General features: G+C 33.8%; 1 protein-coding gene across 8 annotated transcripts in view; it reads right to left on the bottom strand.

The window, feature by feature from the left end:
- The window catches only part of IPO11 (importin 11), a 213,332-nt gene that overhangs the window by 117,572 nt on the left and 68,327 nt on the right, over positions 1-27,433 (bottom strand). For all 8 annotated transcript variants that reach the window (XR_009054785.1, XM_057742725.1, XM_057742689.1 and 5 more), the window contains 10 exons: positions 22,954-23,146; positions 21,940-22,092; positions 18,636-18,679; positions 17,119-17,209; positions 14,521-14,568; positions 13,652-13,757; positions 10,883-11,009; positions 3,911-3,944; positions 3,675-3,715; positions 2,276-2,392 (listed from right to left, as the gene is read on the bottom strand). Coding sequence is in view for 7 of the 8 variants with exons in the window: in XM_057742725.1 (XP_057598708.1) it covers positions 2,276-2,392; positions 3,675-3,715; positions 3,911-3,944; positions 10,883-11,009; positions 13,652-13,757; positions 14,521-14,568; positions 17,119-17,209; positions 18,636-18,679; positions 21,940-22,092; positions 22,954-23,146 (954 nt within the window). In the remaining variant the exon portion in view is untranslated. The remainder of the gene's footprint in view (positions 1-2,275; positions 2,393-3,674; positions 3,716-3,910; positions 3,945-10,882; positions 11,010-13,651; positions 13,758-14,520; positions 14,569-17,118; positions 17,210-18,635; positions 18,680-21,939; positions 22,093-22,953; positions 23,147-27,433) is intronic.

The raw sequence follows: 27,433 nt of genomic DNA on the forward strand, positions 1-27,433 counted from the left end.
TACATATAAATGATAGTCAAAGGATATATAAATGATGGTGTTGTTCAAAGGTTAACCTGGGAAAATGTTAAAGAATCTACTACAAACATTTTTTGTAACCCTTTCCTACCCAAGTTTTGAAAACAAAAAGTACTACTAGATAATTATATCTTGTTATTTATTAATGATACATAGACACCTGAGCTGCCTAGGCTATTTGTGTTGTGAAAGATGAGTATGGACAGAAACAAAAGCATTTTTAATTTATAAAGCAAGAGTAATGTTAAACTTTTGGGGGAAAAGGTTTAGAGGTTTACAGAGATGAGGATAATAAATCTCATTTCTACAAAAAGAAAAAAAATCTTCTTTAAGAAATTCCCTGGCTTCCCTGGGGCACAGTGGTTAAGAATCTGCCTGCCAATGGAGGGGACACAGGTTCGATCCCTGGTCCAGGAAGATTCCACATGCTGTGGAGCAACTAAGCCCGTGCACCACAACTACTAAGCCTGTGCGCTAGAGCCCAAGAGCTGCAACTACTGAGCCCGTGTGCTGTAGCTCCTGAAGCTCACGCACCTAGAGCCCGTGCTCTGCAACAAGAGAAGCCACCGCAATGAGAAGCCCACACACCCAGTGAAGGGTAGCTCCCACTCTCCGCAACTAGAGAAAGCCCGCGTGCAGCAATGAAGACCCAACGTGGCCAAGAAATAAATTAATTAATTTCAAAAAAGAAAAGAAATTCCCATTAGCCAGATGATATCTAAATAAGACTATAAAAAAACTGCCAAATCTTGCTTCTATAATCAATTTTTAAAACAATTTATTGCAATTGTATAGTGATCTAAAGCATACGGAACATTTGTAATAATTTATCTTTTGTGTGTGTGTGTGAGTTATCTTTATCTTCACCACTTTGCACATGAGGACACAAGGTTAAAGACCTTGCCCAAGCTAAAGACCAGAGACAGGGACTTGAAATAAATTTAAAACACAGTCTCAATGACCAAGCTTTCTCAATGTTGTTTATAAACTAATATCAAAATGAAATAATATAATAAGAATCCCAAGTGCTAATAAAATTGTAAGATATTACTATCTTCAGATATCAGGACTCAGATATGCTCAAAACCATTAACGGTCACTCAAAACTGCCACTGGTATCATATAAAGTTGAGTTTGAATACTGTCAATGCCACTAAGAGGTCTTAACTTTGGCAAGTTTCTTAAAGTCTCAAATTGTTTGAGATAATAAATTCTAATTTCCATCCAAAGGTTTTTGTGAGAATTAAATGAGAAATATATGTAAATCACCTGGCGCAGAAGTTGGAAACTCAATAATTGATAGCAATTCTCATAAACTGCTTTACAATTAATAAGCAGATTCAAGGTGTCAGAAATCACTAATGGATTCAGGAGCAGACTCCAGAGTTGTGGACTCGAAGTCAGTTATCTTTCCCTAATAGATTTACTCGGCGCTTTTCAAATAAAAATATGCACTGGTAAACTTGGATATAAGAAATTACAGGATTGGGACCTCCCTGGTTGCACAGTGGTTAAGACTTCACGCTCTCAATGCAGGAGGCCTGCCTTCGATCCCTGGTCAGGGAACTAGACCCTACATGCATGCCTCAACTAAGAGTTGGCATGCCACAACTAAGGAGTTGGCGGGCTGCGACTAAGGACCCTGCCTGCCACAACTAAGACCTGGTACAACCAAATAAAATAAATAGATAAATCAAGATTTTTTTTAAAAAAAGGAAATTACAGGATAGAGTGTGATTCTTGGATTATCAACTTTTCACAAAGTTAGGAATGATATGGGAAAGTGAATACAGTTAAATAATAATTTACTGTTAAGAACTTCACATATTTTTATATTAAACCAGTCATGGCTATAATGTGGACTAGACTGCAAAACACTCAATTTTTCGAGTACAAATAATAGACTTTTGAGAATATTTGCATTTGTTGACAGACAGTTGTGACCATGCAAACACACCAAATCTTAAGAAGTATTAAATATAAACTGAATTTTCTAAAAGATATTAATTTTGCTTTCTAATAAACACCTCTACATTGCTGACCCAATTTGTTATTTTTTAATTTTAATTTTCTTAGGTCATTTTATAAAAACTGTGGTATAAATGTCAATTTTGATAACATAACTGAAATCACAACCTATTAGTTAGAATCATTTTAATGACTAACACAATGTATATAAAGCAAAGATAATAATGAATTCTACATATATTCTACTCACTCCTCTAACATTTATTTTCATGTTTTACAACAAAATTACCTGCATGTTGACTCTTTCAATCACACAAGAAAGGACATGCAAAACATGCATCTTTGTGTCACATTCTGTAACTTGCTGCAGTAACTGAAAGAGTAGTGTGAACATGGTTTCCAAATACTGTAGGTAAAAAGAAAAAATAGAAGTTTGGAACAGAGATGTAAAAACCTTTACATACAGAAAGAAGAAATAAAATTAAATCATAACATCAAAGCAATACAAGTAAACAAAACCTTATTACCTATACAACTTCAAATTGGTGAAGCTGCCAATATTTAGGGCAGTGATTTTTTTTCTTTATTGCTGTTAAATGTGTCCATTTTAGGATTTAATTCATCTACAAACTAAATAATGTTTTCAGAGAAAAACTGTGTCTAAACTTTTTGTGTTTAAATTTTATACTGCTAACTGAACTTTTAACAGTGCTTTGTCTTTGCTTTTCCACATATACCTATTGTTTTGCAAAGTCTACTCATTAAAGCAAAAAGAATGCCATTACTGCAATCACATACCAGCTGTCTGATGTGGCTCTTAACATATGCTGCATGAAGATATAAATTTTTGTAGATAAATACTTGTAATTCTAACAACAGAATATTGTGATTAGGAAACAGAAAACAAAAATCCTATGTCTGGCTTTTAACTTCTACACCATGAAAATTATAATAGGAATTGACAAATCACAGGATGCCAGATACATAAACATTTGTTCTTTCACATATCTGGTTCATTTTTATACAGATTGGCAAAACATATTTCTTTCATCCAAAAATTAAAGAAATCTTTTATTAAAGAAAAATTTTTGCTCTGCCAGTTTCCCCATCTGTAACCCCATATGAAATATAGGCAGACATTTTATCATAAAGTATTCTTCCTGTTTAGTCCTCTCAAGAAAAACAGACACTAACGTCCCAACCTTACTGACATATTTAACAAGTGCTTACTGAGTAGCAATTATGTGAAAACACCACACTAGGTGCTGAGGGTTGAATGAAAGGAAAAAAAATGAGTAAGATTTAGTATTTTGCTTTTCAAGTAATTTGCAGTCTAGTGTAGGACAGACATATATACACAGACAACAAAGGTGGATAACCTAAGGATAAAAAGTAACAAATATGAAATGAAATTACTATATGTTTTATAATTGTGAGAAAAAAAAGTTTAGCAGTCAACTCCAAAATAGATGACAAGATAACCAAATAAAAATAAGCAGAATAAAAGTAAACTATTTCAAATTAAAGTTACCAATAAAAGCAAACATTTCCAAAAGAATCTAATATACTTTTGAATGCAACTTTAATAAATAACAGATACTGTGTATTTAATTTCAGCTATAAAATAACATGACATTCAAAAAACATAAGCAGAAATTGTTATAAAACCTAGAAATAAATATTCTTACCGGTAGAAACTGATCTGTTCTAAACTCAAAATCATCAACAGGTGAAGAGCAGTTAAGGAATAATGAGAATATATGAAATTTATCAGGATAAAATACATGTAAAAGCCAAATATAACAAAGCAATCAAAAATTACATTTTAAACTATCTCATAAATTAATTTTTAAAATAATTAACAATCTTAAAGTGTTGTTAAAATTCTTTGCAATGAAGTGTTTTAAAAGTTTTTAAAGGATATTTAACTTCAGAGTTGTAGCTGTTTCAATACGGACCTAAAAGAAAGTATATTGTGAATCTTACGAAACATCACTAATAATGAGTGACAAAAAATTTATTGCAAACCACTTTCTCTACTCTTTTCGTTAATATTAAAGTCACAGAGTACATTAACATTTAGAAACAAAAGGACATTCTCCTTATTTACCAAGGCTAAAAAGAAAAAGTACAATAGTGTTGATTCCCACCCTTCTCAGTTTCCCATAATTCGCTTAAAGGAATCTTTAACCCAGTGGGTGCTTCCAGGAAGAAAAATAATTTGCCATAAGACTGTGGAAGAGTGTGGCACTGAGAGAAAAGAGTGTGAAGACGCTACCAGCGGGAAAGGGAAGGTTGAGAAGCAGAGAAGAGAAGTAGGAAAACAGCGTAGGCTTGGAGAAGCTGGTGGATATGTAAGTGAAGAGGGAGGGAGGAGGAAAAGGAACACGAATTCCCATTTGTAACCTCAATTACAGGAAGTCCTTGAAATAACTAAAAGATAAAGTCTGATATTTTCTAAATCCCAAAGTTCACAAAAACAGAAAGTTTGTACAAGCTCTTGGCCTTGCCAAATCACATTTTCTTTGTGTATCAGCATGTTACCTGGGAAAATCATATCACAACAACATAATCTCTCTATTTCCTTTTAAGTTTTACCTATGACTTGACCAGCTAAATGGGCATGGGCTACCATACTCAGTTCCCACACCAAGTAATGTGAATTCAAGCCATGATTAAATTCTATATGCTACTCTGTAAAATAATGTATCTAAAACTTTTATTTCCTGGCTAAGAGCCGTTACTTTCTTAGATGCTACTACACTTTCCACACCTATTGTAATAGCAACTGGTTTTTCCTTTGAAGCCATTTTTCGCAAAGAAACAGTTTCAATCATTTTATAGGATCTTCTGAAGTCCTGAGGTGCTGATTAGTCATGTTCATCAAATGTTAAGTACTCCGGTGCCAAATCCAGATTCTAAGAGCCTACAGTGCAGATGTTTTCCCACCTGCCTTTTCTTTTTATTCCTTGTTTCTAAAGGGAATATATTTCTAGATTTTTAAATGATTTAACAAATGTGGTGATTATCTAACACACGTAAAGAACTATGCTAAGTATTCTACTATGAAATGACCTAATGAAAAGGTGACACACTCATGCAATTAAAAATATTCAACAAGGAACTATACCTCCCAGGCATTGTATTGGGTGCTGTGGAAAAAAAGTTGAGTAAGACACACCTAGTCCTTGTCCTCAAAAAGCTTACAATCCAGCGAGGGGGAAAAGCACCCAGATACTAAATAATTATTAATAAAAATGGCTAATGTGAAGAGCTTAAGAACAGGATAATCTCCTTGAGCACATGAACTATTTCTAGTCATCTTCAAATTGTCAGCATTTAGTACAGTGTGAGGCCTATAACTGGCATGGTGACAATAATTTAATGAACAAACACCAGGACTTGAAAGCCCCCCACAAAAGGAAATCAAACTGCCAGCATACTAACCCTTAAATCTCTCTTGATCTTCCTCCACAAAAGGGCCAGAGATGCGCTTAACTCATAACAATGATATTTACACAAATAAGTATAGGCAAGAGACATCTGAATGAAAATTGACTGTGTTTTCCCGCCTAACAAAGGGAAGTCGGTACAGTATTGCATGCAGAGAAAAAGATGAAATTAATCATCATGACTTGCCTGCACTCTAATTTAACTGCAAGAATTGGAAGCCAGATCATAAGGGAAAATAAAAACACACCGTTTAAGAAGAGAGGAGCATTTAAAATATGACAAACACAAATAAGAACAAAATTAGCTCTTCCTGAGCTATAAAAGAAAACAGGAAGAACTAACTGCATAGAGACAATGAATTTTGCAGTGATTCACAAGTAATGGGGAAAAAAATCAGAATCTGAATTTATAGAGTGAAGAGTTGGGGAATGTGACAGAAGATTGGCAGAAGAACATCTAACACAATTTCTAAGACATGACTTGACAAAAACTTGATAAATAAACGCAAAGGAATGAAACAAAACAAAAAAATCTTCCCTTAACCAGACTCTAAATATGACTTTTCACAGAATAAACCTAGAGCTCTGAAGGAGAATGAAACCCTAAGTATCCAGAACTGGATCCAGACTGTGAACTCAGCCTGAGTCTACCCTACACCTTCAGCTGAAACATCAGAAAACTTCTAAGATAACAAACTAATTGTTGGAAGAATCCCAGAAAAGCATGACAGCAACAGAGAAATCAACAAGAAGAAATCACAGGTCAGCACTACTTTCAAAGAAGACCGCTACATTAAGGCAAGGGTAACCAGACACTTCCACATCCAGCATGAGAATGAGCCTTGGCACAGCTGTCAGGGTGGCTGATCTGAGTTCTAGACTTGGAGCAGCCCAAGGCTTGCTCACTGCAACAGTCGGCCCACAGCAGGGAAGGGGATTCCACACACCAAAGCAGTTAGCGTGAAGCTGGGGCCTGAAAAAAATGGCCGTGTCTCAGGGACTCGAGACCACCAGCAAAACGGAAGTATGGGAGACGTGACAGGACAATTTTGAAATAGATTCTATTTCTCTGCTGAAAAGAAACAGCATAAGAGATATTAATATGAATAATATTATCCTACTTATTGCCTCTTTTACTACTTGGTACTACTATGGTACTTTTTTTACTCTATTATGCAATAAAGTCAAGATCACTAAATTACAGATTTTAATGTATTTCTTCTGAAATACACATGTAAATAAGTTTCCTAAAAGGATAAAAAGCACCTTCCATTTATTCGTCTCCTTTTAAGAAAAAATTTCTAAAGCTCATTTTCATATAATATGGATACCAGACATATCAATACAAAACCAAATGGACTATAAGAAACTTACTAGAATAAAGGTTTCCTTTCTTCCTGCTTTTAGAGTGGCCTAATATTTTGATGCTTCAAACACAAATTTTTTGATATTTCCTTTGAAAAGTACTGGCTTGGCCAAAAAGTTCATTCAGGTTTTCCCATAACATTTTACTCAATATATTTGCTGAATACAAGTGAATTCAGAATTTATTTTGTGAAAACACAGACTAATGCAGACTTTAAAACCTGTAACTGTTTTTGAGACACAAAAAATGGACAAGTTGGAAAACAAAATCAAAACTGTAAGGAAGTATGACAGAACTGGGAGACCCATAAAAGGCACAAGAGTGGAAAGATAGGTGAATTTCAATGCACCTTGTTAAAAATACCTTTGCCCAGATCCCAGCTGCACCTCCCACCGTGTATTCAGGGTTTGCTACAGTCATGTACATGCCACTCAAAGAACCTTCTTAAACCCCATTAGCTGACTTTCCATCTTGAAAATTCACAATTTCTATGTTAGTAATCAACCTGCCCATGAAGATAGCCCTTTCTCTGCTTAACAGATAATAACCCCCACACACCCCATCCCAAACTGTAAATCTTCTGGTTGTACCACAGTTTACATTATATATTGCCTCCAACAAGGTTGAAAGGGCACACAAATGCTCATTTTTAAGTGGCTTCCTGCTTGTTTTATTGAAGCTTGCACAAATAAACTAGGTAAAAAATAATTTTTTAATTACTTACAATTTCCAAAACTGAAAGGTTATTACTGAGTCAGAAACCTTACTACTAAAGAAACCCAGTATGTAAATCAAATATTCTGGTTAGAGAATCATCTGGGGGTCCTAGAAAAGAAAGTTCCTCTCACCTAAAATTTAGTCATTCTGTTTACACTGTGGTAACAACATTCTCAAGTCTGAAACTTGCCACAAGCACTGCATCTACTAAGTAACACGTTCTAAGAGGAATGGAAGAAAGCAAAGCATGAAGAAGATATTTTTTAATGGATTTTTCAATAAAAAATAGCACTGTTGTCCTTATTAAAAAAATAATAAAAATGGAACCTTACTTGATATCACATGGAAAAATAAATCCCAGATAGAATAAAGAACCAAGTGTGAAAAAAATGGACTTATTAAACAAAAAACAGAAAAAGGAAATCAATAAATCTAATTATACTAAAATTAAAAATCTCTGCTCAACAAAAAGACAACAGAATGAGTGTAGAAAGATATAGGAAAAAAAAGACATAGATATTCCACTGCATTTATAATGTTTTATTTCTTACATATTTGAAATACATGTGGAAAATTATTACAATGGAAATATGGAAAACCAGGTACTTGTTAGGTTAGCCACTGAATTTTTCTCTTTCCTTGATAAAATTCTTAACTTTTAAAAAGTAAAAAATTAAAAGCACCCCCTTTTTAAAGATGAGTCAGAAATAAGCTTAGAAGTTAAAATTTTCAAAGTAGCATTATCTTAAACCTAATCAAAACTCCCAACATTTATTACAAAAAGTCTCCAAATACTACAATATTATATCCTCCCATTATGCCTAGATCAAGTTTTAACTGCTAAATAATGATGAAAAGTTACACTATTTCAAATAAACCAAAAAAATTTCACTTAATTTGCATTACATTCCTCCAGATCAAATGACGCTATCATGCAAGTATCAGACAGAGATTTAATCTACACAGTAGCTTCTGATATTATAAAATTTTATAGAGTCCTGAGTTAGGGGGTTTTGAGCACAAGCCACCCATTCTCCTTGCTTGGCCCTAAAATAAACCTTCTTATCCTAAAAAAAAAAAGAAAAAAATTATAGAGTCCTTTACCAACTGGAGAAGTTGCTTTCTCCAGTTGCTGCACCATTTCTATTCTGCCACAGTCAACTTTGTAATAACATGGCTATAAGACTAGGAAGCCACACAAGCAACTATAGTTAAAATGTATCCCAACTCCATAACAGCAGCAAATCAAGCAAGAGAACGTAGATTGTGAAAGCCAAAGAAGATTTGGATTCATCAGAATCTATATATTTTGTGTGTGTGTGTATGTATGTGTGTATATATATACAAACATACTCATTTGTATGTTGGTACATATATGTCTGAATGTTTGCACATTGTCTGTATGTCTGTATGTATAAGGTATCTTTCCACATTTCATTAGCTAACATTTCTCACAGTTTGAAATTAGAGTAGTATATCTTACATACTATTAATCTTAAATGTACTTGAAAAAAAGGAGAACAAAATATGCAAAGTGAACTCAGTGCCTTACTAAACACTGTCTTCTTAAGAAGTTATAAGAAAATAATTGTGGCAGGAAAAAACTGTAAGAGCGTAAAAATGAGATGCAGCCACCAGAAGACATACAAGAAAAGGGCAAAAGCTGTATCTACAGCAGCGTTTCTTCAAAGTGTATTCCTTGGATAGTCACAACACAGATCTACATTTTAAAGGTTCTGATCAGTCCTACAGTAAAGAGGATTACTTGAATATTTAGTCCACCGTTTTCCAAACTTACCTGGCAATGAAACCCTTTTTCCCCAATAATGCTTGTTGATGTGACAGAATTAATGTTCTACTTTTAAAGTGCTGACCTAAATGACTCACTTTTCATTTCTCTCCTAATAGACGCATTAAAAAAAGAGTATAAGATCCAAGACATTTCTCGCTCTCTCACAGAAAATTGAGCTGAAATCTTTTGTAACATTTTCATAAAGCATTTAATGTCTTCTGATACCACTGATAAAATAGCAAATAATATTTCCAACTAGGAAAACAAAACTTAAATCTTATAAATGTTTTATTCTAAAGCTATTACAAAAGTAAGTTAATTCCAGCAAATAGTATTCTTAGAAACAGTTAGGTTTTATTATATTAATAAACTTATAAGAATTTTAAAGTGGTAAAATAAAACTGGATTCCCTCATTTAAGCATGGGATGCTTAAACTATTAAATAATTACAGAATAATATTTAGAGTAAATTCTCAATTATTTACACAAAGTAGGTAACATTTAAGTAGAAAATCCAAAGATCAGTTCCATTTGCTTTTAGAATGTACTCTGTGCTTCTGCAATTATAATGTTTTCTTAATTTCATAATTTCTTTAATAATGTTTTCCTTTGTTGAACATTAAAAGTAGTTTTTATTATCGTGGCACATGTGAAAATGAGAAAATTATGAATCCAAGCCTTCACTGAAAAGCAGGATAATCAGGTAGCTTCAAAACTTTTTAAAAAGGTGGCATATTCAGAAATGATTAAATAAGATCCTAGCATAATTTGGGGGGAGGGGGAAATCACTTAATTTTATCTAAAAATAATTTGGAGCTCAGAAAAAAAATAAACATGTACATTTTTTAAAGACTATGCTGGAGTCAAACCTAAGCCCAAGACAAAGAAAATGCACAGTAAGTCATGAATATATTCACTCAGGCATAAAATAAAGCACCAGTGTTGGGGAGGGGAGTACTATTCCACACTATGTTGAACTTCTTTAGAAAAAAAAAAAAAATCTCTTTGAGTAATTGACATATAATAAAGCAACAAACCTACTTGCCTTTAAGGGGAAGAAAGCAACAAAGAAGTCAATACCAAGTTTTCAGTAACACAAAATCAGGAATATTATGTGAATGCTATACATAAAGTCCTAAAAGAAACAATTCCAAAGGGGGAAAAAAAAACCCACAAAAACTTCAAAACTGAGAGACAAAGAAAGAATCAACAGTAAGGGTGATACAAATTATGGTGTTATCTCAAATGTAAAAATGACAAATTCTATCATGGATAAGAAAAAGAGTATGTAAAGCTATAAAAGGATTTTTTTTTTAAACTGCCTTCTTTTATTCTTATTAAAAAATTATTTTAGATTAGCAGAGTTTGGTCAAAATTTTCTTTCCATTGACTAGCGATGAGAAGGGCAAAAAATAATCAAAGGACTTTCTTCCCTCATATCAAACTACTCACCAAGGAATAACTACAGCATTTAAAGGCCAACAACATTCTAAAGAAAGATATAAACCATTTCTGAATTTGAACTTTAACATACGTTAAACTTATAAAAATAACTTTTAAGCAACATACCACTAAGTCTTGATCTTGAAGCAAGTTACAAATTGCCTCATATAACATGGGTCTTAAGTCAGACTTGAATTTCACAGAAATCCACTGACCAATGAGCCAAATCACCCTGCGTCGCAATGGCTTATACCTAGATAGAGAAAATCATGAAATTAAAATGTTAAATATTTTAATAAGCCTATTTCACTTAGTATATTTCATCATTTAAATCTAACATGTAGTAAGAAAGCAATATACATTTCTATATAAAAGTTTAAAAGCTACTTTTAAATGTACCACAATATAAATGCTAACAATAAAGTTCTGATCTAAAAAACTGAAAATTCTTAGGCAGATATATTATAAATCTGATTATTTTGTATTAAAGAATTACAATATAGATATGTACATAAAAACCAAGCCCACTTCTATTCCTCAAGTAACCAAAAAGTTAATTTCAATAGGTATAACTAGCTAATGTCCCAAATCCTAAGGCTGGAGAGGCCCTAAAAAGTAATAATAAAGGAATTTTCCAATTTCAATTCTGCTAATCTCACAAAGATTATTTTCAGAACACTGTGAGAAATTTCTAGACTTATATATTAATATAAATTTACATTGATTTCAACTAAAGTTTCTAATTTTGTAAAAGGTGTCCAATTACAAACTGTGACTCAGATTACCAAAAATAATGATTTATATTTTTTCAAGTTGTAGAACATTTACAGTAACATGTACATACATTTGTTTCTCTATGGCCATCTTTCCTAAAGAAAAGGAAGGTTCTTTAGGCAAAGAGAAAAATCACCTGTGTCCAAGAATTCCACTCACAAAGTCTCTTCTTGATATTATATTTATTTTAGTGGCAAGATGACATTTATTTCTGGGTGAAAATGTAGTAAACTAATGAATATACCACATTTAAAAAAATTATAATCTTATAAGATGATTAAACACATACAAAGAATTACTCATTAAAGTTCCAAAAAAAGTATATTCCCTGCTTTCAAAATGTTTAACATACCTAAAAGAATTAAAGACCACAAAACTATTACGAGGATTGCAGAAATGGAAGAGAGAAGAGCAGGCAGAGGGAGACGGGATTTGAACAGCCTTTAAGATAAACAGTATTTGAGGCAAAAAAACGAAAAAAAAAAAAAAAAATGCCACTTCAAGAGACAGGGATGATTTGAACAGAGTCACAGAGGTGGAAGTAAACAAGACTTGTGTAGAATAAACAAAGGAATCACAGAGCCTTCAATTTTGGACTGAGATCTCTGGGATTACCACATTCAACATTCTGTTCTAGACAAAGAGAACAAAGCTCAGAAAGGTTCAAATTCCAAGATGACAGTCACTTCTGGGCAAAGTTAAGAACAGGGTCAGTTTGTTCCTCAAAGTGTGGTTTCTGGGCTAGCAGTATTATTGTTTGAAAGTGTGACAGAATCACACAATCTGACCCAGACCCTGACCCATAACCTAAACCAGAACCTGCATTTTAACAAGATCGCCAGGTGATTGATTTGCACATTAAAGTTTGAAAAATACTGGTCTAGAGCAGTGTGTCCGAAAGAAATATAATGCAAGCCAAATATGCAATTTTAAATTTGTTAGTACCCACATTAAAATATATAAAGAGATACATGTGAAAATTTAATATTTGTATTTATTGCAATATATCCAAAATGCAATCATTTCAACATGTAACGAATACATATTTTAACTGCTTTGGTTATTAAATTAAAATTTTAGTTAAAGTCATTTCCTTACTTGCACTAAGTACATTTCAAGTACTCAATAATCTACTATACTAGCAACTGTACTGGATAGCACAGATCTAGACTGAACAGCCTCTAGGGTTTAAGGACAATCAAAGTGCATATCTGTCTCCCTACTGAAGGATTTCTCTCCATCGAAGAATCACTAGCTCCCCAAGAGTGGAGTTGAAGCCCATCTTATTCACCACTGCCTCTCCAGGACATAGTAAACTCCAGTGCTGAAAATACTGGATTGAATAAATGACTAATAACTGAATGGATAGCTACTTATGGTCAAAATTACTTTTACAGCATCTCCAACTCTACAATTCTATGTCTCTAAATATTTATAAAATGATCCACATATGGATAGTTTTCTATTCATTTATTAAAGTAGTCAAGATATGTTAACTGATCTACAACTGTATGTTAGGGATCCTGATAAGTACCACATCTACAGAAATAAATCATTAGAACTGCACAATTCAAAACAAGAAAAAAGTCTCTTGGAATTTTTTTTTTAAGCATCTAATTTTAAACAAAGAAAAATTTATAAAAACTATAACTTTTTCCCCCTTCCATTTTACTCATTCAGTACCTAAAATTAAAATAATCAGGCAAGTATTTAAATATATAAGAAACAGAAGAAATGGGCAAAAATGCCACTAAATGTCAGACAGATGTGCACTATTGAATTAGGTACCTCGATACGAGCCTAAAGTGTGTCCAAATACTTTTTGCCATGGTGTCTCTGCAACTCCTTCTCCCCAGAGACTTGCTTATCTAACTAGCTTATCTAACATCAAATACTTCATACATATCACAATTCACATTTGAAGTAAAAATAACAAGAAACAATTTTGCTTATTTTTAGTTATAAGATTCACAAGTCTTATTCCTTTCTACACTAGACACTATCAGCTAAGTCATACTATGACTTTTTTAAAATTTTAAGCAATTTTAGCGCCTTCTTATCTTCATTAGAAAATCAATAAGATAAAATAAGTGTATAACAATCACAAAGTTTTATACTTGCCTATTGTGGATGACTTGTAATTCTGGAAGAAGCTGATTTTTAAACCACTGATCAAAATCAACACTGTCAAACAGCTCATAAGCTGCTAATCCAACAGCATTATACACTAAGAAGATTAAAAAAAAAATTTAATTTCAGATACTGGGCAAAATGCTAACTGTCCTTATGTAAGAAAACAAGCCTTAAGGACTACTTTGAAATATGTAATATGTTAATAAAGGGAAATCTACAATATGTTAGTCTGGGAAATTATTTAAATAGACATTTTAGAAACATTTAAGTTACTTTATGTTTTTCTTAAATACTCCTTAGTGCTTTCAGAGAATTATATTCACTTAAAAATATTCAAGTCAAATTATAAAAATAACATCTGCTTCCAAACAGATGCAATACTTTATGCTATTGCCCCTAACTACCCTCTTTCCAGCCTCTTCTCTCACCACAACCCCTTAAACTCGGTATTCCAATTAAACCAAAATACTTCCAATTCAAAACTTAATTGTGCTTGTTCCTCTTCCCTTCAAGCTTCTGTCCGTACTGCTCCTTCTGTCTGGAACCATCCCCTCCCCCTTATTAACTCTCACTTACCCTGTGTCCTCATAGAACCCTTCTTTAGGAGCCTTTCCCTGAGTACAACAAAACTACCTTGTAGTTTTCCACAGTGCTACCTGATTACCATCTATTTTAGCATTCATCAACTGGTACTATGTTACAATCAATTGTCTGCTTACTTGGTTATCTCCACCACCAGACTGTTCCTAAATTTTAGGTACCCTTGCATCCCAACTCTCCCAGCATAACACCTGCCACAAGAGACACACCATCTACTGAAGAAATATATGTTTCTAAATCATTTTAGTTTAACATACCAGCATCTTTGATTAATAGTGCATTCATATCTTCCACATTAGTGGGCCCTGAAAAAATAAGTATCGGTAAAGGTAAATGAAACTAGTTTATAAAAAATATTTGAACTCAATTTGTTAGTTTCTCAATTCAGTTAAATACAATATATTTTGTGATATTAAATACACATGTAGGTGTTAAGAGAAAGTTTAACTTTTGTTATCATCACCATTAGAGAAAACAGATACAACATGTAAAACCATATTACAATTTTAAAAATCATTATAACATATTTGGAAAATGTCATGTCAAGAAACATTCTAGAAAAATATATGCCAAATTGCTAACTATTGTATTATACCATAATTATAAGAGAAAATTCTTAAAAAGAATAAAAAGATGAATCTCACAAAAGGAAAAAAAAAGAACAAGAACACGCAATTCACACAAGAAGTTCAAAACATAAAAAATAAACCAGGTTATAACAATACATTAAAGGGTTGAAAACAAAAAGAAGAGTACAAACAGAAAAATGAGTCATTAAATTACATAATGCAGAAACTTCAGAATAAAAAGCTAGCAGTCTCTGCACTACTATCCAGAAAGGAGACTTCCATGGTTAAGATATGAAAAACACAGTTTACTTAGTAAGTATATTTCTTCAGAATAGAAAGTTTTCTAGGGCTTCCCTGGTGGCACAGTGGTTAAGAATCCGCCTGCCAATGCAGGAGACACAGGTTCAATCCCTGGGCCGGGAAGATCCCACATGCCACACAGAGCAACTAAGCCCATGCATCACAACTACTGAGCCATGTGTCACAACTACTTAAGCCCGCGCCCCACAAGAGAAGCCATCCAATAAGAAACCCATGCACTGCAACAAAGTGTAGCCCCCACTCGCCGCAACCAGAGAAAGCCTGTATGCATCAACAAAGACCCAATGCAGCCAAAATAAAATAAATAATAAAATAAATGTTAAAAAAAAAGTTTTCTAGCAAGTTTATCAAAGCATTTTTCTGCTGTTAAATATGCTCACTAGTCCAATAGCTAGAGTAAGTACAGCCCTAAATAAGCAAATTGCTCCAGAACTAGAGAGAAAACAACTAAACTCTGAAATCACTGAAAACCTTACCACCATAGAGCAACTTACCAGAGTGTAACCTAATTAGCTTAACCACTTTCCTACAGTGGTTCAAGAAAAATAAATGGATGGGGGAAAATGGAAATAATGTTCTAAACTCAACAAAAAAGGTAACTTATGCAGTATAAATAGTACCAAATTTAAGAATTTGTAATCATACATTAAGAAATTAGTAAATAACCGTACATTAGAAATCAACCCATACGAAAACACAATTAATATTCAAATTATCTTTAAAAATGAACATAATTAAGCTTGATAGATAGCTCATTTCTTCCCTTGGTTTATAATTTAAGCAGGAACACTCTATTTTGAGAAAACAAAAGCCTATAAAGTAAGCAACCCTCTAATACTACAAACAAGATCAGGAATCTCCTTCTCTACACGAGATTCTCTTGCTGTTATTTCCTTCCATTACCACCCACTCAATACCTGATCCCTTATAATGTGATTCCTGCCCAAACCAATCAAATAATCTGTTTAAGACTCCAAAGCTCAGGATAATCTTTGATAGTTTTCCCTTGCCCAGCACAGTCAGTTAATGGCCAAAAGTCATCCAATGAACAGTCACTGAGTTTGTCAGGCACTGGGAACAAGGGGTAAACAACACAGATGTGTTCATGGCCTCCTCCATGAAATTTACAGTATAGCAGAACAGTCAGAAGTGATAAATAACTTTTTACAAATGAACCTATTTACAAAACAGAAACAGTCACAGATTCAGAAAACAAACTTATGGTTACCAAGGGGGAAAGGGGGGTGGGGTAAGGATAAATTGGGAGATTGGGATTGACATATACACACTACTATATATAAAATAGATAACTAATAAGGACCTACTGTATAGCACAGGGAACTCTACTCAATAATAACCTAGATGGGAAAAGAATCTAAAAAAGAGTGGATATATGTATATGTATAACTGATTCACTCTGCTGTACAACAGAAACAAACACAGCATTGTAAATCAACTACACTCCTATAAAAAAATAACTTAAAAAAATGATAAATCACTTCTAAAGAGTTAAAAAATTAATTACTTGTGTACAAAGTACAATGATCAAGTGCTAAAAATTTCACTTCATTATCCTCTCAAATCCATTTACCTTCTTTCCATCCCCACTGCCACCATTCTAAGGCTAACATTTATTATTTTCACTTTTTCTCCCACTACTTCCCACAGCATGCTCCAAACAGACTATTTCCCCAACCAACATATTTGACTGCTACTTTGCTTATACTGCTACTGTGCTTACCACAACAAAATCTAACTGCCACATTCAAGGCCTATCTCATTTGTGAATTGCCCATCCTTGCTTTCGATCTTGAAGGCCACTCTTTCATAAAAGCATACATTCAGTCTTTCTCAAATTCATGTCTAGTACATGATCTAGCAAACAGTGCACTGCACATTGTAGGCACTCAAAATATTTTATTGAATATTAATAGATAAATCAAAGTATCACAAAATATACCTCACCTTGAAGTGTTTGCATCATTTCTAAAAGTACAGGAGTAAGAGTCTGATTATATTCATGGAATATATCTATAAATAATACTTCAGTGCATGGCTGTTGGGAAAAAAATAAATTTCTAATGAAAACAATGGTATATTGCACTCATTAATTCTACATTAAAGCAAAGAATACTCATTCTTAAAACTCTGAATATGGTTCCAATTCTTGATGTTTTTTGAAAAAGTTTATTACTGGTTTTTGTAAACACAATAGGAAATAAAATCAAATTATAATAATTTAATTCTTAACATGGCCAGTTTATTTCATTATCTCAATCATTTGGCATTATGCATGCCAAAACACAAAACTGCAGAGAGGAAAAATTTACATTTTCAATTAGTATTTCTTTAAAAAGCGATCTGGAGCCACGTTCATTTATAGAACTATAAATAACTGTCCCAGAATCAATATGTTAAAAACCGTATATTTTCTTGGCAATGACGTAACAACAGCAATTCATGAATTCAATTCACCACAGAGCCTTCCTTTAACAGATACAAAAAGTAAAAGAAATCACAAATTTAAACAATGATCCATTTTTGTTCTTAAAAGTACTGAATCACTAGATGTTTTCATAATAAGTACAATTAAATTCTGAAGGTACTGTGCTTTATGTTTAAAAAGGATTCTTACAGATATATATACTGAAATATGTACAGATGAAATGTCATCTCAGATATTTGCTTCAAAATAATCCAAATGGGTGAAAGAGTACTTATATGAAACAAGACTAGTCATGAGTTGATAACTGATAAAATAGGTTTTGGATACAGAAGAGTTCATGATATTATAATATTTTTTAATATGTTTAACATTTTCCATAAGAGAGAATTTTAAAAACAACGCAGTAAAACTCTTTTTAAAACTTTTAAGTACTAATATTTTCTATAAAAGTTTATGAAACTAAAAACAGTAACAGACATGTTTAGAGAAATAATGGCAAATTATGTAAATTATGTAAACAGAAGTCTTCACAAAAAGAAAAGTTCAAAGACCACATTTGATAAATCTTCCTCAAATGCTGACCATATCAATAAATGTATATTTAAAAAGCATTCTATAACTGAGAGCAATGGGCTGGTCTCTAAGAATCATGCCAGGTAGCAAGAGAAATAACATATCAAAAGAAACTTTATAATTACTGAAATACTTAGGAGGAAAAAAATCAGTCTAGCCAAAATAAGGTAGCTTTCACTTTCAACAAATTTCCTGTTTCTGCAATGACAATTATTTCCCAATGAATCTGTAAAATGAAGAAAAATTCAGTTTGCAAACCTACAACTTAACAAAAAAAAATTCATATTCAAGTTCATAATTTAATTAAGTGCTTTCACCTCAAATATGAACTCTTACAATTATGAATATGTTTCCCATCTGTCTGACTTGATGCTTGAAATCTTCAATAGAGTATCATTCTCTACCAAGAGCTGAAGAAGCACTAAGCTTTTCCCTATCAATTTTCCTTTCAATCAATACTCACCCTCAAACTGTATTTCCAAGAATCTCCTCCTGTTTCTTCCACTGCTGCAATTAAAAATATAACAAATGATGCTCTCCACAAATGCAAGAGGGATGTTTCCAAAATCTCAGTTTTGAAAACAAAAATTTTAAATAATACCAATATAATATAGCTGTGAATTGTTTTAAAATAACACTTAGAGTACATTCTTGGGAACACAAGGCCTTACACAGATTTCTTTACTATAAGCTACACATAAGTACACATATCTGTGTACATCACGGCCATCTATCAAGTGCTCATATCCATAAGCATTCTCACTTTCATTAAAAACTCTGTATGGGGGAAAGCTCAAAGTACTTGTCACTCCCAGAGCATGTAACATCACCTGATACACTATCATTACAATCCTGAGAATCATTTCATACAATAACGATGTTTTACAAGTTCAAATGATTAGTCACATTTTCTATAGATTTCCTATATTTAAAGTAAAATATATCAGGGACTTTTAAACTCTAGGAATACGTGTTTCATGTTATAATATATCACTGTATTTTTAAAAAGCAATAAGAAACATAAGACCATAGCTAAAAGAAAAAGCAAAAACAAAATATGCATTACACAGTGTAGTACTATATTTCCTAAATGGATTAAAACATTTTTAAACAAAAGAGAAAGAAGATGTCTTACAAAAATGTTTAAGACGTTCTAAAAATTCTGGAAACATATGTGTATAACCACACAAAGGCATCCAACCAAAGGGATGAGTAGAAGCTAAAATGTAGCCTGTATCTGACCATGGCCGAAGTAATTCACACACAAACACTTCTTTCACACACAGGTATTTTATCAGGCACACAATTCCTTGATTTTCTACAGCAAAACCCTGATATTCTAGCTACTACTAAAATTCAAATAGACAAAAAGAACTCCTATAAAAACATTTTAATCATCAAAAAATTAATTTTAAATTAAAATTTAAATAGTCCATTCAGCAATTCAGAAATTTTCATCTCCAAACTTCTTTCTGAAGTGAAAATTTCTACAAATAAAAAATAATACAGGGACTTCCCTGGTGGTGCAGTGATTAAGAATCCGCCTGCCAATGCAGAGGACATGAGTTCAATCCCTGGACATACCTGGTCCGGGAAGATCCCACATGCTGCGGAGCAACTAAACCTGTGCGCCACAACTACTGAGCCTGTGCTCTACAGCCCGCGAGCCACAACTACTGAAGCCCCGCGCACCTGAAGCCCATGAGCCACAAGAGAAGCCAGCTCAATGAGAAGCCCACACACCGAACAGAGTCCCTGCTCACCACAACTAGAGATAGCCCGCATGCAGCAATGAAGACCCAATGCAGCCAATAAATTAATTAATTAATTAAAAAAAATACAGAATGAACCACAAAGTAGAAAGCGACCTGATAAGAAAGATAGTTAATTTTATATATTTTTTAAACTACATGACACATTCATAACATCTAAAAAATTTTATCTTTCTGGAAAAAATTCTGTATACTTGAACAAGTCATTCATTTTCTTCTCAATTTATACTAATGGCTAATAAAGAGAAAAATGATAAGCTAACTTTTAAAACCAAGATTTTTGGTACCTTAAAAAAAACAGCTTTTGTTTTTATTTTTGTTTATTGTATTTCTATTTTCATTTTCGCTTGTATCTGTGATTATGTTTATTGTTTTCTTATTAACGCTTGTCTTGTATTGATATTTAATTTGCTCTTCTTGTTAGAGTACTAAGTTGGACACAAGTCATAGACTTGAGTCCTCGGGTTTTTTTTAAAGCATATAAAGCTATAAGCATCCCTTTTATAGATCTTACACATTTTGATATGTTCCGTTTTTATTTTCATTCAATTTACAGCATTTTCTTACTTCTGTTGTGATTTCGTTTGTTACTTGTGGGCTATTGTGGTATGCAAAAAAATCTTGACTGTTTAAAAATCGTTGGAACCTGTGAATATGTTACCCTACATGTTGAAAGGGACTTTGCAGATGTGATTAAGTTAAATACCTTGAGTGAAAGACTATCCTCGATTATCCAGGTGTACCCAACAGAATCACTAGGGTCTTTATAAGGGAAAGAGGGAAGCAGGGGTGTCAAAGAAGGACAAGTGACAGCAGAAGCAGAGGTAGAGAGATGCAGCCCTGAGCCAAGGAATGCAGGAAGCTTCTAGAAGATGGAAAAGACTAGGAATGGACTCTCTCTTAGGGCCTCCAGAAGAAATGCCGCCCTGCCAACTCTTTGATTTTAATGAGTGAAACCTATTTTTGATTTCTGACCTCCACTGTTGTACGATAATACATTTGTGTTGGTTTAAACCACTAAATTTGCTGTAATTTGTATAGCAACAATAGAAAAATAATACAGTCATATAGAATTATTTTAGTATAAATATGTAGACTAGTGGGATTCCTACTTTCAAATCTCTCTCTCTCTCTCTCTCTCACACACACACACACACACACACACACACACACACACGTCGTGGACTTTCATTACACCTAGGCAATCCCCACCCAGATGAAGATGTAAAACATATCCTTTTAAATAGCAGAGTAGAGAGCAGCTTATACCCTATCATCCCACAACTGTAAACATGTATTTATGTTGGTGAGTGCATAAAACTCATGTATAGAGAGAGAAATGTTTGGGAGATTGGTCATTAAAGTATTATGAGTATTCAGCTCCACAATGTGAAAGCAGGTGATTTCACTTTCATCTTTTCACCTCCACTGTTTGAATAATTCCGATGAGCCAGAATATGGTATGTAAATATGTATATCAGGTTGTTCACTAGAGATGTGAGTGCCTGTCCCCACCCCCAATCTTCTACGAACTGGAGGCAGCTTCAAGGTCTACATATCTCCCAAGGAGGAGGTGGCTCCATGGTCCCGACCTCAGCTGTGGCCAAGGAAAACCTTAAAAAGCAAAAATCTCACTGAGGGTAGAGGAAGGTACCATTGAGAACAATGGATGAAGGAGTTCCTCTCTGTGCAGACCCAGGACCTGGTCAGAGAATCCCCACACTCCACGTGGTGAGCCCTCACCATGCTGGCCAGGAAGATTTCAGAATTGCTGTGTGGTTATCATTCTTCACTTTGAATACTAAAGTAATAAATAATTCCAAGCATTCTTGTTTAAAACAACAACAAATAATAAATAAATAAATAAAAACCAAGATTCTCAGAACAAAAGTACTACATTAAAGTGCAGTGTTATTATACCTATCATTCAAATAAATGATACCTATTGATAGAAGGGGGTAAAAGCCATGCAAAAACTGAAAAACTGATACTTACTAAAGCCTTCTGGGTCTTCTTCCCACATTGTCAGTTCTTCTTCAGTTAACAGAAAATAATGAGAGACTAATCTTCTACATATCTCTGTCAAAGTGGGATATGTGAAGAAAGCCATCTTAATCTTATGAGCTTCAAGAGTTTCAGGACTGCTATCTAGAAAAATAAAATTTCTAAGTTAATTGTACAGACAAACATTCTACCCAAGCTGGATTATGTAACTTAAATAAATTTAAAAATACCTCTTATATAGTGGTGAATAAATTTTCATTTGTATTAAAGACAAATCTCAAAGATGCTCTTGCCTTTATTCATACCACATACACATCAGTCTTGCTTCTGTCTTACCACTATAGCTTGTACATTTCCATGCTATATTATCACACCATAATAAAGTGACTTACTTATATGTCTCTCTCTCTCCTACAAGCATTCTCATTCATCTCAATATACATGAACATAAATGAATTCCAAATACATTTGACCTTTGAACTTTGCGAGTCCATTTACACTCAGATATTTCAACAGTAAATACTACAGCGCTACACGGTCAATGATTGGTTGAATCCGCAGGTGCGTAGGAACCGCGAATACAGATGGCCAAGTATAAGCTATACTCAGATTAACCCCCACGTTGTCGGAGGGTCAACTGTAATACAGCATATAATTTAACCTGTCTAGAAGCTTTATATAAGGTCAGAGAAAATTTTTAATTGTACAAATAAATACAGCCTACAAATGAGCTGCAGTGGTTACCAGAGTACTTAATTCTTAAAGGCCCTAGACTTCAACTGATCTATTGTGTTGCTAAAGATAGTTTACTAAATGCACTGTATGGTTTTTAAAAGCTGATATTCACATATTAAAGGCTCTAATCTTTATTTCATGTCCCAGCAACATTTTATTTTTCAGACTTAAATAAATGAATTTCAAAAAACTTACGTAAAAATAGCAATTACTTCACACTTAGATTAAAATAAGGAAATGAAAAAAATAAAACTACCAGTGAAGCATTACCTTCAAAGTTTTTGGATGGCTTGTAAGCATAATTTTTGACAATCATCTTAATAAGATTCATGCACTGGACAATGAATCGTTCAAATGTAACGCCTTCACCAACTTCTGTAAACACATAGCTTACAGAAAATTCCAGTGATCTCTGAATTAGAGGAGTAAATGAAAAGGGATGCTGATCCAAGAAGTCCAAAAGCTATAAAGAAAAATAAAATAATTTTCCTCAAACTCATACAGAAATATAATCATTCATAGGTACATCCCATAACTTTGGTAATAAACACTTTTTTTCTTTAAGTATTTTTATTGAGATACAACTGACATACAATAAACTGCATATATTTAAAGTGTACAATTTGACATTTTTTTATTAGTAATGTATATATGGCAATCCCCAAAAAATTAAAAAATTAAAAAAATAAATATTTAACAAGTTTTGAACCTTGGTGGGGAGTCCGTGCATATGCAGTTTCACACGCAATATACATGTAATATACTTCCTGGGGTACATTATACAATGTGAATTAAATCAGATTATATCTCATTACCTGAACTTTCTATTATTTCAAGTACAAGGTTCAAAGTAAACTTACCTCATACCTAATTTAATATCAATGGGCAATGTGATATAAAAAGTACAAGTATACAAAAGATAGGCTTTTAAAAAGTAATAAAGGCAAAGAATCAAAAAAGTATCCTGCATCAACTGTATTTCAATGTACCAAACAGCTGATGCGAGAGAGTTCTTTATAGGAGAATTTCAGCTAATAAATGCAAAAGGAATAACAGAATTAGAATGCCATCATTTTGTAACCCCTGATCAAACAATAGATCTAAGCTATAATCATCAATGGCTGCTAGAATCAATAAAGTAAAAGTTATTGAAGAACTTTATAATGGACAGCTCACTCATCAATTTTAGACAACCAGACACTGTGCATTTCCTGATGTGACACAGTAGGAAATACACATCATCATCTATAAAGTATTCTTGTCACTGCCACCCTCTTCCCCCCTCCAAAGACAAAAAACGCCTGAATGTGATCAAGCTTCTGTATCTAACTAGAAATTTATACGAAACATGGGAGGGGTACAGAGACAAAGGAATATGTTAAATAACACATCAGGATATAGGCAGCCAAATCCACAAGCAGAAAACTACATGAAATGATCTGTTACCTCAACAAAAAAGTAATAAGGAAAAAAAAAGAAAAACAAAACCAACACTATTGAATCCTTATTCAAATAAAAATCAACTATAAAAAATTTGAGAGAAATCTGAAAACTGACTAAATATTTAGATGGTGTTAAGAAGTCATGGGGGACTTCCTGGCAGCACAGTGGTTAAGCATCCGCCTGCTAATGGAGGGGACAGGGTTCAAGCCCTGGTCCGGGAAGATCCCATATGCCGCAGAGCTACTAAGCTGGTGCGCCACAATTACTGACGCCCGTGAGCCTGGAGCCTGTGAGCCTGGAGCCCGTGAGCCTGGAGCCCGTGCCCCACAGCAAGAGAAGCCACCACAATGGGAAGCCAGCACACCGCAACAAAGAGTAGCCCCTGCTCACCGTAACTAGAGAAAGCCCGCACATAGCAACGAAGACCCAATGCAGTCAATAGATAAACAGATTAATTAATTAATTAAAAAAATAAGTCATGGGACTTCCCTGGTAGCACAGTGGTTAAGAATCCACCTGCCGGACTTCCTAGGTGGCGCAGTGGGTAAGAATCTGCCTGCCAATGCAGGGGACATGGGTTCGATCCCTGCCCCAGGAAGAAATCACACGCCGCGGAGCGACTAAGCCCGTGTGCCACAACTTTTGAGCCTGTGCTCTAGAGCCCATGAGCCACAACTACTGAGGGCACAACTACTGAGCCCACATGCCACAACTACGGAAGGCTACAAACCTAGAGCCTGTGCTCTACAACAAGAGAGGCTACAGCAATGAGAAGCCCATGCACCACAACGAAGAGTAGCCCCTGCTCACCACAACTAGAGAAAGTCTGTGTGCAGCAAAGAAGACCCAACACAGCCAATGAAATAAATTAATTAAAAAAAAAAAAAAGAATCCGCCTGCCAACACAGGGGACATGGGTTCCATCCCTCGTCCGTGAAGACCCCACATGTCACAGAGCTACTAAGCCCATGAGCCACAACCACTGAGCCTGTGCTCTAGAGCCCATGAGCCACAACTACTGAAGCCTACTCACCTAGAGCCTGTGCTCTGCAACAAGAGAAGCCACCGCAATGAGAAGCCTACGCACCACAATAAAGAACAGCCCCCACTCATCACAAATAGAGAAAGCCCACATGCACAGCAATGAAGACCCAACACAGCCCCTCCCCCAAAAAGTCATTCCTACTTTTTAAATGTGATAATAGTTAGATTATATGTTTTTTTTTAAATCCTTCATCACTTAAAGATACATATTCAAATATTTACAGATAATGCTATATTATATCTGGGATTTGCTTTAAAACAAACAGAAAGGAGAGAGAAGCAGCATACAGGTAAAACAGAATTGACCATGACCTTATGCTGATAGTTGCTGAAACTGAGTGATAACTTCATGTAGATTTCAAGTTACTCAATTCTATCTGGAGGCACATTTTAAATGTTCCACTTTTAAAATCTTTAATAAAGTCATATAAGATCATAAAGATGAATTTCATAAATTAAATTATATATGCACACTGTGTAGCCCCACTGACTAATCACAACATCTTATTTTACTTTGCTGTATGTTTTTTGTTTTTAACTTAAAGGATCTAAGTCAATTTTATCTGGATCTTAGAAGATGAGGTGGACATTGCTGCTGAGGCTCTTTGGAACATGAAAGTTGGAAATGAAGACAGCTGAAACTGAACGTAACTGATACCCAACTACAAAAATAAGAACAAAAATAAGAACAGCTCATTTTTACTTCTTTGCTCCCCCACCCCAGGGAACAGGCAACCTCAACCCTATTAATGAACCTTCAATGAAAAGGGGGAAATCTGCTAGAGATTTAGATATTGCCACCTATCTTCAAATAACTGTTTTAGGGCTATGCAGTCCTCCAACGAGGTCTTCCTGATTGCTACACTCAATTCTTTGTACTTTTCCCAACTCCCAAGCCCAAAACTTCATAAAAATTAATATTTTTTAAAGAACTTTTATTGAGATATAATTGACATACAATAAACTGCATGTATTTAAAGTGTGCAATTTGATATAAAATTAATATTTTTTATAAAACTTAATTTTGTCAGAAATATATACACATTGCCTAGCACAATGCACCCATATTAATTCTATTCAAAAGATATTTAATGATGATAATCTGTCATTATGAATATACTGACTTCCTGGTATTATCTACTGTAACATCTTAACCACTTTCTGCTGAGCTGGATGCTATCTTCTTTATCTCTGCTTTTTTCAGTCGGTTTGAGAATAATGAGCCTTAAAAGAACTAACTTCTCTAATATTTATTAGGACTGATTTTTTTTTTATATCCAGGTGACTTATACACTATGATATATGGTATATAAATTTAATTTTTATATGCATTCTAAAGACTTCAAGATACAAAGTTTTGTAGGGGGTTTTAGCTTTCCTACACACAGTAAGAAAATAAGTTACTTATATCATATGACCCAGCAATCCCACTACTGGACATATACCCAGAAAAAACCATAATTCAAAAAGACACATGCATCCCATTGTTGACTGCAGCACTATTTACTGCCAGGTCATGGAAGCAACCTAAATGTCCATCAACAGATGAATGGATAAAGAAGATGTGGTACATATATACCAATATTACTCAGCCATAAAAAGGAACGAAATTGGGGTATTTGTAGAGACATGGATGGACCTAGAGACTGTCATACAGAGTGAAGTAAGTCAGAAAGAGAAAAATATCATATAGTAACACATATATGAGGAATATAGAAAAATGGTACAGATCAACCGGTTTGCTAGACAGAAACAGAGACACAGATGTAGAGAACAAACACATGGACACCAAGTGGGGAAAGCAGGGGGTGGGTTGAGGTGGGATGAATTGGGAGATTGGGATTGCCATATATACATTACTAATAAGAAAAATATCAAATTGTACACTTTAAATATATGCAGTTTATTGTATGTCTATTATATCTCAATAAAAGTTCTTAAAAAGCTGTTGAATTCAATCAGCTAGTACCTTTTTTAATTCTAGAATTTCTAGTTATTTTCTAAATCTGCAACGTTAGCTTTCTTAATTTCCAGTTCTTTGCTAAAAATATTAAGTTCAACTTTTATATTTATGAAAACAGTAAGCTAATTGTTTTCAGTCTATACTTAGAATTTCCACTATTTGGAGCACTTATGGTCTAAGTTGTTTATACTGATTTTCCTTTATACTGACTTGTCTTCCCTAGTCCTGATTATTGTTGACTGTGTGCTGGCTATTGTATGTGAAAATAAATTTGCAAAAATAAATAAATTAATTAATTTA

The sequence above is a fragment of the Hippopotamus amphibius genome, chromosome 1 (genome assembly GCF_030028045.1).
Source record: "Hippopotamus amphibius kiboko isolate mHipAmp2 chromosome 1, mHipAmp2.hap2, whole genome shotgun sequence".
In the NCBI taxonomy this organism is placed as follows: domain Eukaryota; kingdom Metazoa; phylum Chordata; class Mammalia; order Artiodactyla; family Hippopotamidae; genus Hippopotamus; species Hippopotamus amphibius.